The sequence below is a fragment of the Crotalus tigris genome, unplaced genomic scaffold (genome assembly GCF_016545835.1).
Source record: "Crotalus tigris isolate CLP2741 ecotype Arizona unplaced genomic scaffold, ASM1654583v1 scf7180000024339.11422700, whole genome shotgun sequence".
In the NCBI taxonomy this organism is placed as follows: domain Eukaryota; kingdom Metazoa; phylum Chordata; class Lepidosauria; order Squamata; family Viperidae; genus Crotalus; species Crotalus tigris.
In genome coordinates this window covers 4,805,798-4,821,285 of record NW_024100509.1, presented here as the reverse complement: position 1 = coordinate 4,821,285, position 15,488 = coordinate 4,805,798, and the positions used below count along the sequence as shown (strand labels likewise).

General features: G+C 39.4%; 1 protein-coding gene across 1 annotated transcript in view; it reads right to left on the bottom strand.

Moving 5' to 3' along the window:
* Window positions 1–3,286: 3,286 nt before the first annotated feature.
* The window catches only part of LOC120300278, a 119,337-nt gene continuing 107,135 nt past the window's right edge, over window positions 3,287–15,488 (bottom strand). Inside the window, 1 exon segment of the mRNA XM_039326097.1 lies at window positions 3,287–5,450. Coding sequence (XP_039182031.1) covers window positions 5,140–5,450 — 311 coding nt within the window. The 3' untranslated portion in view covers window positions 3,287–5,139.

Genomic DNA, 15,488 nt, shown 5'->3' with positions numbered 1-15,488 from the left:
CCACCACACCCACACCCACCCAATTGGCCACACCCACCCAATTGGCCACACCCACCCAATTGGCCATACCCACCCGGCACCCAACGATGCATAAGTGGGTTTTGGGTCACAGTTTGGGCACTTGGTCTCTAAAAGGTTCGCCATCACTGCCCTACACCAAAAAGCCCTACGTAACCCCACCTACTCTGTCCCACTGTAGTTTTTTTGGCAGGCCGGATTGCGTGCCTCCCCCTGCCTTACCTGCTGCTGGTGCCGCTGCTGCGCACTTCAATTTTGCGGCTTGGCTAAATTGTTCAGCTGCAGTGGGCTGCAGTTCCCATCACCTTCAGGAAACCTTAGGCCAGGTTCCTCGCAGCTGAAGCAATCCGGCTCTCCTGGGGTCATGTTGGCCGTCACAGGAGGCATGACCCATCCCCATCCTCCAGCTCCACTGCACATGTGGGATGAGCCTCCCGCAATGGCCAACCTGACTCTGGGCAAGCTGGATTGCTTACAGGGAGAGGCTGCACATCGCAGGAGGACAACTGTAAAGGGCATGCCCAGATCCCTGCAGCTCCTGGAGGCTCCAAGTGCTGCTTTTCACACTGCTTAGTTTCCCACTCCACTCTTGCCTGGTTGATCTGGTGGGTGGGATTGTCTTCTGTCTTCCCTGCCGTGCATTGGCAGCTGATGCGGCCCTCCTGAGAGGTGGCAATTGGATGGTGGCCACGCTGCAAATGGGGATAGAGCATCCCCTGAAAGCACTGCTGAAAACAGTGAGGCAAACACGCACACAGACACGACGCCAAAAACAGTGGTGTGAAAAAGGCGCACATAGATCCCTGCAGCTCCTCGAGGCTCTGAGCACAGCCCTGGGATGGCCATGCTGGACAACGGGAAGGACGCCGAGGTGGCAGGTGGAGAGCCAGAGGCTTGGGGAGAGAGGGAGGTGAAGCGGGCAGGCAGGTGGAGCGCCGGAGGCTCGGGGAGGGGTAGTGGTGAAGCGGGTGGGTGGGGCAGTCAGAAGCTGGGGGCGGCCAGATCGAACAAAGTGGCAGGTGGAGTGCTGGAGGCTCGGGGAGGGAGGGTGGTAGAGCAGGCGGGCATCCTGCCATCAGTACCCATCTCTTTCCTTACCTGACCACTAGCCTCATGCCATTTCTCTTTCATGATCCACCACCACCACATGCGGGAAAACAAAGGAAGTTTGGGGGGGGAAGGTCAATCAATTTCAACTTTGTGAGATCTTTTTTTTTTCACAAGAAATTGGGATTGATTGACCTTCCCCCCCCACAAACTTTTGTTTCCCTGCAAGCGGCGGCAGATCATGAAGGAGAAACGGCATGGGGCTGGGAGTCAGGTAAGGAAAGGTATGGGTGCTGATGGCAGGATACCTGCTCGCTTCACCCCCCAAGCCTCCGGCGCGCCAACTGCTTTGTTTGGCCTGGCTGCCCCCACTTCGTCGCCCTTCCTGCCACTGCCCAGCATGGCCACCCCCGGGCTGCAGGGGCTGGCCGGCAAAGGAAGGGCACACACCCCACACACCCCGGTACCACACCTGGTCCGCCACCATGCTCTCATCACTGCGTTGCTTCTCCACCCCATGCACAGGCCCCGCCCCACTCTCACACGCTCATGGATTACCAGTACTGGCAAAATGTAAGCCTCCCTGAAAGTAAATCCTAGTGTTTACTCTAGAGCCCCAAAGAAAGTAAGACCGGGTCTTACTTTCGGGGAAACACAGTAGCTATAAAAGGGAAAAATTTTAGTAGTGTGTGTGTACCTTTTTCCTATGTCTTGCTGTGTCTGGAACAAGAGATTGGGAGTACTCAGCTTTGCCTTTGATCAAAGAATAAAGCTGTTTCTTTTGCAGTAGCCTTGTGTTCAGAGTCTCTTTGGGATTTATTTGGATTCTGAGCTGAAAAACCTTACAATAGGATTGTTACAGTGCTGTTCCAGTGCTAAATTTTCATATATGCTGCACTGAGTTCCTAAAATATAAGTTGCTAATGAATGTAATAAATATATATATACAACTAGTATATGTTCTCTGAGAATATATAATCACACAGAGATTGTGCAGATTTGGGGGCCCATGCGACTGAACAGATTGATACTGAAAGCTTCGACTAGTGTAAATGTGCTATGTTACAGTAGGTTATGTTGTTTATGTTATGTTTAACTCCTCTGGTGTTCTATTGGATTCCAAGCAGCATTTCTGCCCTTTGAATGCCAGCATCTTAATTTAGATTGGGTTCTCTTCAGCATGAAGATGCAAAGGTAGAGAAGTGCTCTAAAAGTCACAGCACTGTGACTATGACAATGGCATGATATTTTGAAAAAAAAACCTTCATGGCCAAAATATCTAGGAAATTACATTTTAAATTACAAATACAATGTTATGGTAACTTTAATTAATACAAAGGATACCTCTCACACAGTAGCAACTCAGGTTATCTGAACTTGAAAACCTAAGTGAGGGGGAAAAGAAAGCCTAGTAAGACAATGAAAGGAAACTTAAAAGTACCTTACTAAGGATCTGTTTAAACCAAAAAATGAAAGGTATAAGATGGCCAAATATAAAAATTAATTGCACAGAGTACCAGAACCTATATTCAGATGGATACTATGGCTAAATTAAACGAATTTCAATTGGATAGTAAAAATAGTTTGGTACAATATATATCTAAAAACTGCAGGAAACTATCAAATATTAATAGACATGCACCTCACTAGTAATAACAATACACGTAGTCCTCGATTTACAACCACATATGGACCCAAAATTTATGTTGCTATATGAGGAATTTGTTAAGTGAGTTTTGCCCCATATTACGACTTTTCTTGCCACATTTGTTAACTGAATCATTGCAGTTGTTAAGTTAGTAACACGACTGTTAAGTGAATTTGGCTTCCCCATTGACTTTGCTTCTCAGAAGATTGCAAAAGGTGATCACATGACCACAGAATGTTGCAACTGTCATAAATGTGAGTCAATTGTCAAACATTCAAATATAAATCATGTGACCATGGAGATGCTGTAATGGTCATAAGTGTGAAAAATAGTCATAAGTCTACTTTTTTCAGTGCTGTTGTTACTTTGAATGGTCAGTAAATGAACTGTTGTAAGTCTAGGACTACCTATATAGATTTCTCATATTTTATTAATGATATATTTCATATTGTCGCCTTCCTTGTGGGTGTTTTATGCAGCTTTGTGTGCAGCATAATAGCCAGGATTTTTTTTTTTTTTCTGTATAGTTCATATAATGGTCTGAGCTCAAAATAATACCCTGCAACTTACTGATTTCTTGATTTAAGAAAGGTATTTTACTTGTGTTTCAATTCATACACAAAAACTAGTTACTAACAGTGCTTAAAAATATTAACGCTACTCCACTTCACAAATGTACAAAAAAATAATAGTAGATTTACATTCAACTACTAAAGCTTAATGTCCACACTAGATAATAGTTGCATTGACATTCACATACATAAGCACAGAATAAATATTTTAGGATACTTATAAGAGCATGTTGCATACATACAGTACTTTAATTTTACATAATAAGCAATAATTTGAAGGGTCAGAAATTCATAAAATCTTAGAGAAACTAAACCCAAGAAGATCATGTAGGCGAATACATCAAGACACTTAACAGAGCTAGCAGATTAGTTGCTTGGTGAGAAAGAATTTATTTCCACTTCCCCTGATTATTATTATTATTATTTTTACAAAAGGAGTGTACTCAAAGTGCAGAATAAGGAAAGCAAAATGAGAGCAAGAAAATCTTATACTTCTTTAAATGCATGCAAGAGGGAGTCCCCATTCCCAATCTAGTGACCTGATATAATAAAGCGGTGATTGGCAAATATAATACAATGTTTCAGGCATTTTTTTCTAAAGCACTTTATTAGCAGCAATTATATTTTCTAATGGCTGTAAATTTACTTCAGTTTGGGGGTAAAGGACATCATATTTCTTCATTTACAGCTATTCTCCCTTTATAAATATATTAAATCACTAATAGCATGGATAAGACTACTTCCTTCCTTCTATATTTTTGCATATGTTTTATGGAAATACTCTGATATTTTCAGAGATGCTATGTGCAAAGGAATGTTAAATAGAGTGGAAACAAGGACATAAAGGAAACATCACAGTCATTTACATTCCTGAGATGTCAGCCCTTAATTCCTTTGTTAAACTCTGAGAGCTTGTCAGCACGGTGGTTTCATAACAGCCTTGGATTATGTCCCCAGAGGGATGTTCAGTTATCTGGGTTGTAGACACTTCTATCCACACAGCTGCACACAAGATGTGAATAAGGAATCCCCACTCTCCAAAGTTATTTGTGTTTTTTTTTTTTCCAAGAGGGAGATATTCCACACACCTTGTTTAGCTCTACAGTAGCGAGTCAAGGATATGGGAGGTTGCCATGCAGACGTTCCCTGAGGGACATCCTTGCTAGGAGATCAAAGGCCTTGTTGCGGCAATATGGCCAATGGCTTGGAAGCAGACATACTTCATGGTTTCTCATATGAGTTGTCTGAGTTAAACTTGCTTTTTTGCTGGAGTGTGCATATAAAACATATAAAAGCTTGCACTCACAATATACATGGGTAAATCTGATGGAATACAAAATAATCACAAATTTAAGGTAGATCCCAGGGCACATTAATTTAACAAGTAACTTAATTTGTTCATGTTTTGCGAGTGCTTTTGCATCATATTACTCTGACCTTGCATCACCAGCCAGCCATCAGTGCGCAGGAGTTTTCAATCAGCTACAGGGTGCACAATAACAAAACTGTTTAACTCCCCACCCTCATATGTCATCAGGATAAGGTTACAGATTCCAATTTTGCTTGGGCTGTGTTTTGAAAAGTTTCTCTTCCAGAGGAGAGAAAAGAAACTGATCTGCTTTTTTTAGAATCTGAAAATAAGCCAGGGTGGAGAAAAATAGTTAATGTCAGGTATGATAAAGCTTTCAAGACAAAACCTGTCAAGCAAAAGACATTGTGAATTCCCTGCAGATTTTTGAAGTCTTGCACATACAGGAAATTGGTTAACAGTAGGAAGAAGTTGGGAGTTGCTACATGGGAGAGCTCTTCCAGGATTGCAAAAATTGGCTAAATCGATTGTTCAGTATAAGCCTCTCACTGATCACTGTTATCAGTGGCGCTATTGGTCTTTTCTTTTTTATCCTGAGCCTTGTTTCCCTTCTTTTTTTTCTTCTTTTTCTTGGTCTCTTCCTTCTTGCCAAAGGTTATGAAGTCACTTTTATCAGTTTGGCTATTTGGCGGATCTTGACGAATGGAGATGATAGCAGGAGATCCTGGGATGATGAATTTGTCTGGCAATTCACTTGGTCCTGGCTGCTTGGAATTACCAGGCCCATATTTGAAAGTCCAGCTGTTGCTGTTCACGCCAGCTCCCACTGGAGGGGACACTTCACCAGCTTCAGGTTCTAGGGAAAAAAATAAAATAAAATCAAGCATTAAAATATTATTTAGCTAGAAATTCATGCAGGTAACTTGCAGCTGTTAGTACTGTGTTCTAAGAATTATTTCAAATAAGGGTCAAAATGATGCTATCAATACATATCAAGTTTTTCACAGGTGGGATTTATCTTTTCTAATCAAAAGAAATCACATTTCCTTAATGTTCTTTCAAAACCCTGGAAATCTACAACTTGAATTGTCAAATTACAATTAAGAATGATTTTTAAATTTTTATATTGAAAAAAAAAACAAAAACTACCTCATGCATCTATCAAACTGGATTCTACCCCACAGAGGCTTGTGTCCAACAGGTTGAATATTCTGGCATGTAAAAACTACCTTACAAAGATCAAAGCTGTTTCATTTGAATTATTATTTCTAATCTTGAATAGCTGACCAGGTAGGAATCAAATCAACACAAAATGGAAGAGTGAAATAAATGAAATTATTTCCCTTAGTTCCTTGTGCTTGACAGACATGGATTAAAACAGAAAGCTAAGTAGTTGGTCTATCGTTTGTCATTAGGCTAGAGATGGGGAGAAATGAATTCAGGTTGTATCTGTACATCTTAAACTAGTATATGATACAAACATCCTATAATTCCTCAGTGTTTATACTTCTCCAGTTTTTGTGATGTGGTTCTCTGATTTTTAAAAAATGTACATGTATACTAGTTTTCTGGATGGTAAGAATGGAGGGTGGGAATATATCATTATTCTGGCATATTGTATAGGAGTCTTCCCAGTGACATGAATGGTTGGGATGGAGCAAGATGAGAGAGTACAGAAAAATGGAGCCCAAGAATGAATTAGAATGATGATTGTGTGACAAGTATTCACTTAGAAAAAGGAATGTTTATTTCAAACAGTCGTTTAAGCATAGGTCTACTCAAACATATAAATAAGAATGAAATGGATATGAATCTAAAATCATGATTCATTTGATTGTTCTTAATAAAAGAATGAAAAGATACAAAGGTGGTGAGAAATTCTGAATGAAGGACAGACCCTTTTTTGGGCTGTATGAAGCATGGGTCTTGTGCAGTTAAAAAAGGACAAAGAAGTAAAAAAACAAACTATTGTAAAAATGACTGCAGGAAGAGAAAATACAAGTCCTGCATGGAAAAAAAAAATTACAGAATGAATGAAAACTGAAAATAAAGAAACATGGAAGCTGCATGGAACAGAGTGAAATATGTGTTACAGAATTGCCACAAAAGTATGTGAGGCTGCTAATGGGAAATAAGAAAAAGGATGTTTTTCTGATTATTGTAAAGACATGACTAAAATATTTAAAAGTTTGCATAGTAATTATAACTAATTCCTCTGTAACTAAATATATTTCTTTTTGTGTTTCAATATGAATTTCTACACAAATTCTTTTGTAATATTTTAATTTTTGCTAATATTGCTAATCTTTGGTAATATAACAAATTATGTCATATTATATTCAGCCTTTGCTGAATATATTTTGTATTTTGTATTAATTCAATATTTTTCATTAAAAATATGATTAGTGATATACAAAAAACCCAATATTAGTATTTTTTCTATTTTATTCAGCATAAACATCAATTCAGAAGTTTAAGCTGCAAAATTCCCCCCAACACAGTTTAAGAAGAAGGGAGTATCAGTCTTAGCAGGTAGACCAGACAGGAAAAACAACCTGATAAGCTAACTGTATTTTATTGCAAAGCTATATAAACAGAATCTTGCAATTCTAAAAGTGTAATTCTTCCACTGTCACCTTTACAACCTGATAATGTAGGCAGGGTCCTTCCTGAGCTTCTTGCACCAGGCACTATATCTTTGTGGGCTATGCTCTCTCTTATCTGACCATTCCCTAAGCAGTGTCTCTTTAACTGGTCTCCCAAGATCATCCCCACGTACAAGGAGGCTTGATGAAATTGCTCACAATAGCTGAGATCATGTCACTGCTCCTGCTTTTATGTGGCAACAACACGATTAGTTTACTATCTTTTTTATGTGGCAGATTCTAGCCAACAACTTTATTCACAGAATCAGCAGAAAAGGTGAGGGAAGAAAGACAGGAGAAGGCAAGGAATTAAAAAAAAGAACAGGAGAGAAGATTTTGCTGTTCTAAGAAGATAATCAAGACTGTATTGCACTCTCATTTTTCTTTTGTCAGATTTGGAGATCAGAGTCAGATCACTAATGCATATAATTACACTAGTCCCTTAAGATCCTTACTCAGTAATATGAAGCATCAAGCAGAGGCTCCATTGTCATTGATAAGACCATTGCATCTACGGCAGCCTCCAACAATGACCTTTTCGGACTGTAGGCTTGATTTGATTTTTCCCATCCTCCCCCCCCCCTCCCATTTTGTAAAAACATTTGCAAGAGTCTAACATCCACCTTCACATCATGCGGGGAATGATGGCAGAGGTTCATATGATCTCAGAATCCTAGTGGACAATCACTTAAATATGAGCCAGCAGTGTGCTGCAGCTGCCAAAAAAGCCAACACAGTGCTAGGCTGCATTAACAGAGGGATAGAATCAAGATCACGCGAAGTATTAATACCACTTTACAATGCCTTGGTAAGGCCACACTTGGAATACTGCATCCAGTTTCGGTTGCCAGAATGCATAAAAGATGTTGAGATTCTAGAAAGAGTGCAGAGAAGACCAACCAAGATAATTAGGGGACTGGAGGCTAAAACATATAAGGAACGGTTGGTGGAATTGGGTATGTCTAGTTTAACGAAGAGAAGGATGAGGAGGGACATGATAGCAGTGATCCAATATCTCAGAGGCTGCCACAAAGAAGAGGGAGTCAAGCTATTCTCCAAAGCGCCTGAAGGCAGGACAAGAAGCAATAGATGGAAACTAATCAGGAAACCAGGCTAAAAGAGCTTCACTTCCATCTCCACACTCTTCTCCATCCTCCTCCTTGCTTCTCTCCCCCCCCCCGAGATGAAGACTACCATCTTTGCCAGCATCTACACAACAAAAAGTAAAAGAAAACAGCTATAATTATATTACAAAATTTATTTTTTTCTGAAGTCTATGGACAATATGTCATGTTCAAATCATAAAATCTTAATATAAAAAGTAGAAACTCCAATAACAGTTTGTATTATTGTTATAGTTCATATAAACTTATTAGTATTACTTTAAGCTGGGACCAGAAATTGTGCTGAAATGAGGACAAAATAAGGTCCTCCTGCATTTTGCTCAGCCATTTTTAGACAGAACATTCAATAAAGTAATGATGCATCTATAAAACTGACTTTGTTTAAACTACAGAATAGATAGGTTCTATTCAAATCTACTTTGTTAATTATCTGTTTTGGGCAAAAATGGGCAGCAAGGACTTACAGACTTTTATGCCTCCTTCTATGGATACTTTATGGTATGTAGTCTCAATTTCTGCAGCCCAGCCCTGGAAACCCCACCCTCAAGATGGCTCCTCATCAAAGAAAGAGTAAAGCATCAAGCAGAGGGTTAGCATTGCAGAGCTGTGGGAGCAATGCCAAAAATAGATTTTTCTTCTGCTGCTCTCCCTCCCTCCTGAATCTGTCTCTTGGGGGTGGAACAGGGCATACAGTTGTCATCTCTGCACAATCCTAAATCCACAGTCTGTCATTTCCTAAATAAGGTGAGGCTGCAGCACAAAAATTCTGTTTCAGATCCTTCTGATTTTCTATGAATACCTTTCTCTGTTGAAAAATGGAGCCTTCCAAAATCTGAAAGACTTAGGAATCACGTAACTGTCATTCTAAGCAAATGTATTCTTTAGTTGATTGATTTTAATCCAGATTGTAGCTATTTCAATTCTCCACATCTTTTTTCAAGTAATTGCATATTCCCTTGTCTATCTCTTATATTGTTGCTATAGCTACAAGAGGCTATCACCTTTTTAACAAACTAGAATAATATTAGGTTAAATCAAAACTATTTAAATATATGCCAATATAAAAGGCATTATTAAATCACAGGGAAGAAAGCGAGCTGGTAGGAAATTGCAAGATTTTCCTATCTTTTCATGTTATGCTGGCTGCTGTTTTTTCCTTTGGCTGATATGATGAATATTTATTGTTACAGAGAAGTCATATATTGTCTGTGTTAATTCTGAAAAGCTTGCAAAGCATAAACATAGCTGGGAAATGTGCGTCTGTAGGGGTATAATACATGGAAAATATGCAAAGTGAATGACTTTCTTTACAAATATTAAAAATAGTCTTGACTTTTTAAAAGCCTTTTCTGGATTAAATTATCTCTAACAACTAACTGCATATTAAAAAAAAAAATAAACATAGCAATTGACAGAAAAGAACCTAAAGATATTACAGTGCCATCTATTCACCCAGCCTTCCTAAAAAAGAGGAGGCTTTTTAAAAGCGGGTGCCTTGTTCTCTCTTGTAATCTCGTGTCTTCTTGCCTGAGTGACAGATGCCCTGAGGTCATATACCGTAGCTGCTTATGGGATTACAGGGAACCTCTCTATAAGCCATCTGGGTCAGCTTTCATGGAAGACCATCCGTGAGATGTGATGCTTCTATTTCAATAAATAATATTTGAAATAATATCTAAAATATTATGAAAATAATATTTCTAAACCGTTTCCAAGCCTCTCCTTGCCTCAGTCTCTCCAAATGAAAGGTTCTGCTCAAACTATTTAATATTAGCAGCGTGTATTAGCGTGGAATGAAGCTTAAGGTTCAAACTAGAGTGGCTTCTTTGGCATAGATTTTTATTAGGCATCGCTCCATTTCAACTCTGGGGTTACAGAAAGGTCAGCCAATTATTGTCAAGCTCTGTATGGTGTTCAAAGAAGGGGAGAATACAAACTGAAAAGAAAAACAGTTTCTGTCAACCAAGCTTTCTGAAATATCTAAATTATTTCTCACTCTAGGAAGCTATTATCATAGTAAATACATTATACCCTGTTTAACAGTGATTATTATAACAGAGATTTAGATCAGATTTCTAAAGCAAGTGCTTCAATACTTCCATAATGATTACTTTGTAATATGAAGTGCTTATTCCTTTCATAATGATCAGGTTTTCCTAAACAATTCCCATCAGATTGTGGTGAAAAACCAAGAGACATGGCACATTTAAAAGTCAGATTGCTAGGACTTATCTCAAATTTAATTTAATTTAATTATTTTATTTATATTTCATCTTTATTATTTTTATAAATAGCTCAAGGCAGGAAGCATCTCTCATACACCTTACTCCTATTTTTCTAACAAAAATGGGGAGCTGAGAGACAGTGACTGGCCCAAGATCACCCAGCTAGCTTTCATGCCTAAAGTGGGATTAGATCTTGAGGTTTTCTGGTTTCTAGCCTGGCGCCTTAAGTAATAGAACAAACTGGCTCTCTTATTTAGCATAATAATAATAATCATCATCATCATCCCTCAGTGAGGCACTACCTTGACGTGGTTGTGGGGCTTGTGTACTCTGAGGAAGATGAGAGCTATGCCAGAGGTTCAACCATACTGGACAGGTCTCATCAGAGGAGTCAGACAAAGAGTGTCTCTCCCATAAAAAATATGGTGAGACGTAAATTTCAGAATGCCATACCGGCTCGGATGTCGCCCGGGTTAACAAGGTCCACGCTAGATATTGGAGTTCCTGGATATCTGGTGAAAAATGGGTTACAGGACTCAGGACTATTGGCTGAGCAACCAGGGCCAGCAGCTGCAGAACTACTGGAAGAAAAGGTGTTTACCCATCGCAGATACACAGTGATTGAAAACAAAGAAATAATGATCTGTTACTACAGATCAAGTCCAACAAGAAGAGGATATCTAAAACGAATGCACCAGTTCTGGAAAGAACAACATCCAGAATCAGAAATAACAGAACAGAGACTAGCAGATCAACGCCGATTTATAACACGAAATAAAGTATTCACAGAAACAGAATTGGACGAACTGCAAAGGTTTACCCAGGGCAAAGAAATCAAAGCCTTACCAGAAGTAATTCAGAATGTAGAGGCAAACCAGGGGGAGTTGGCAGTGAAGGAATCCAGCAGAGATATACAACTGTTCTCATTTGGAAACCAGGCACCTCTTCCTCAGGAAGAACAAAACCCTCTAACTAAAGAAATAAAAGAATTGAAACAAAGAATAACTGAGCATCTAGAACAGCACAAAAACAACAGAATAAGGCTGCCTGCATTGAAGCTTGTTCCAAAGAAACAGCTAGCACAAGCATTAAAAGATGCAAATACTGCAATATCAAGTATAAGCACCAATTCACTGCAAGAAACAAACCAACTAATGTACAGCACAGCTGCAGTTATAACTGAATACCTGGGATGCAAAATCAACAAAGAAGAAAAACAAACAAACAGTGCACCACAAAAATGGAAGGTTAGACTAGAAAATAAGATCAGCAAGTTAAGATCACATGCAAGCAAGCTAGAACAGATGAAAGAAAAGAAGCTGAAGAACAAGAAGACCAAAGAATACCTAATCAAGAAATACCACTTAGAAACAAGGAAGATCAAGGAAGCACTGGAAATAATAAAGCAACAAATAACAGCTATAGCCAGGAAAATCAGTAGATATGAAGCTCGAATTGCAAACTATAGGCAGAACCTCCAATTTCAATCCAATCAGAAACGTTTCTACCAATCCATCAATGGAGAAACTGCAATGAATCAGTCAGTACCTGACAAGGAAGAAACAGTGCAGTTCTGGAAGCAGATATGGGATAACCCAAAGAAATACAACAAGGATGCGGCTTGGTTAAAAGAGGTGGATGCAAATAAAACAGAAGTTGAAATGAAAGAACTAGTAATAACAACAAAAATGGTAGAAAAAAGAGCAAAGAAAATCAAAAATTGGTCAGCACCAGGTGAAGATGAACTGCATGGGTTTTGGTTGAAACATCTAACTGTTATACACCCACTCATTGCCAAGCAGTTCAACAATATACTACAAGGAGGAGAAATTGAAAAGTGGCTAACAACTGGGAAAACCTACCTAATAATGAAAAATCCAGCAAAAGGGGCAACACCAGGCAACTACAGGCCAATTACCTGCTTACCAACAACTTTCAAATTACTAACTGGTGTGGTAGCTGATGCAGTACAACAGCATCTAGTTGAAAACAATCTCTTTCCACCTGAGCAAAAAGGAAACCGCCCCAATAGCAGAGGAACAAAAGATCAACTCCTAATAGACAAAATGATCTTGGAAAACTGCAAGAAAAGGAAGACCAACCTGAATGTGGCATGGATTGACTACAAAAAGGCATTTGACTCTTGCCACATGACTGGATAATCAAGTGCCTAGAAATAACAGGAGTCAGTAGAAACATCAGAAAATTTGTGCAAAGATCGATGGCACAATGGAAGACACAGTTGCAGATCAATGGTGAGAGACTGGGAGAGGTTAATATCAAGAGAGGAATATTTCAAGGAGATTCATTGTCACCATTACTATTTGTTATTGCACTGTTTCCTCTGTCAACAATACTGAATAACTCAGGACATGGCTATCAAACATCAAAAACATCTACCAGACTATCCCATCTCCTTTACATGGATGATCTGAAGCTGTATGGAAAAACATCATCTGAAATAGAATCGCTGCTCAACACTGTCCGTATATATAGCCAAGATATTGTAATGGAGTTTGGCTTGGACAAATGTGCCACACTTACTATCAAACAAGGAAAAATAGTGAAAACTGAAGGAATCAAGATGCCCCACGAAAATAACATTAAGAGTCTGGATGAGGAAGAGTACTACAAATACTTGGGTATCCTTCAAGCTGACAACATCAAGCACACTGAAGTCAAGAAAAAGATTAGAGGTGAATACATCAAGAGAGTGAAGAAGATCTTAAAGTCCAAACTCAATGGAGGAAATACCATAAAGGCAATCAACACCTGGGCAATCCCAGTCATTAGGTACACAGCTGGAATAGTGGACTGGACTCAAGCAGAACTAAAAGCAATGGATAGGCAGACCAGAAAAATAATGACAATGAATCATGCCCTTCATCCACGCAGTGACATTGATAGACTTTATCTACCAAGGCAAATAGGTGGGCGTGGAATGCTACAAGTACATCAGATGGTTGAAGAAGAAAAAATGGCTTTGGAAGAATATCTGAAGAACAATGATGAAGATGCACTGAAATTAGTATATCAGGAAGGCTTACTGACTACTGGAGAGACCAAACTGGCCTACAAGAAAGACCAAATGAAGAACAGAATAGAGGCATGGGAAGACAAAGCACTACATGGCCAATACATTAAAAAAATAGCTGGGAAAGCAGATAATAATAAAACCTGGCAATGGCTAAGAGCAGGAAAATTGAAGAAAGAGACCGAGGGACTAATTCTGGCTGCACAAGACCAAGCCTTAAGGACAAATGCATACAAAGTCAAAATTGAGAAGACAGCAACAGACAGTAAGTGCCGCCTATGCAAAGAAGCTGAAGAAACAGTGGACCACCTGGTAAGCTGTTGCAAGAAGATTGCACAGACTGACTACAAGCAGCGGCATGACAAAGTAGCAACAATGGTGCATTGGAAGATCTGCAAAAAATATCATTTGCCTGTAAGCAAAAACTGGTGGGATCATAAAATAGAGAAAGTCATAGAAAATGATAAAATTAAACTGCTCTGGGACTTCAGAATTCAAACAGACAAGCACCTGCAACATAACACCCCAGACTTAACAATTGTCGATAAGAAAGACAAAAAAGTCTGGATAGTGGACGTGGCAGTGCCTGGAGATAGCAAAATAGAAGAGAAAGAACTGGAGAAGATAACAAAATACAAAGACCTACAAATAGAAATAGAAAGACTGTGGCAAAAGCAAGCAAAGGTAGTACCAATAGTGATAGGCTCCTTGGGTGCAATCCCAAAACAACTGGAGCACCACTTGAACACCATTGGCATTGACAAATTCGTTATTAGTCAATTGCAAAAGGCGGCCTTACTGCTTCCATCCTACGACGATATCTGTAATACCATCAAACATCCACATCTGCCTATCCCAGGTCCTGGGTAAGGACTCGATAGGTAGACAAAATGCCAAATCCAGTCTGAACATCTGGCTGACTTTGATGATGATAATAATAATAATAATAATAATAATAATAATAATAATAATGTTGGAAGGGACCTTGGAGGTCATCGAGTCCAACCCCCTGCTCAGGCAGGAAACCCTACACCATTTCGGACAAATAGCTGTCCAGTCTCAAAAGTCTCTGGGTAGGTAAATGAACTCTGTATCAGTACTCTTCAATACCTTCATAAATGATTTAGATGAAGAGATAGAAGGGGAACTTGTCAAATTTACAAATGACACCAGACTAAGGGGAATTGCCAACATTTTAGTAGATAGACTCAAGATTCAGATGGATCTTGATAGACTTGATCATTGGGCCCTATCCAACAAGATGCAGTTTGATGATGAGAAAAGTAAGGCCTGGGACTTCCGCTTGCAGATCGCGGCACGTTCAGCTGGCACGTTCAGCTGTACAAAGAGATCTCTCTCTTTGTTGGCTGTTTTCCCTCCGCCGGTAGACCCATATGCTGGTCTTAAATCGCCCTGGAGGGGCGACTATCGTTGAGGAAGCTCTTACTCAGCTGTGATGGAGTGGCGGCTCCCCCTATAGTCCGAGCTAACTCTATAGGGCCGACGGAGAAGAAGATCAACCAGTAAAATGGCTGATCACTTTGCTGTGCCAGCAGAAGTCAGAAAATCATCTAAGCATAAAGAACCACCGTGGTGAATCCGGGTGAGACCTTTCCTCCCTCTCTCTGTCCTGACTATTTGCCTGTACAAAGTTTTTGATCACTTTCCTGTCTTAAGAGAGCAGCTTCTGTCTACTTGGGAAAGAAAGTTTTAAAAGAACTAAAATAGTTAAAGTTTTATTGACTACTTGAGGTTTTTTTTGGGATACCTAAGGGCCCTGAAAAAAATAAAAAAGAAACACTATATTTTTTACTTTATCTATTATACTGGAGATACCTGCTTTTGCTTTTTATGTTTCCCGGAAGA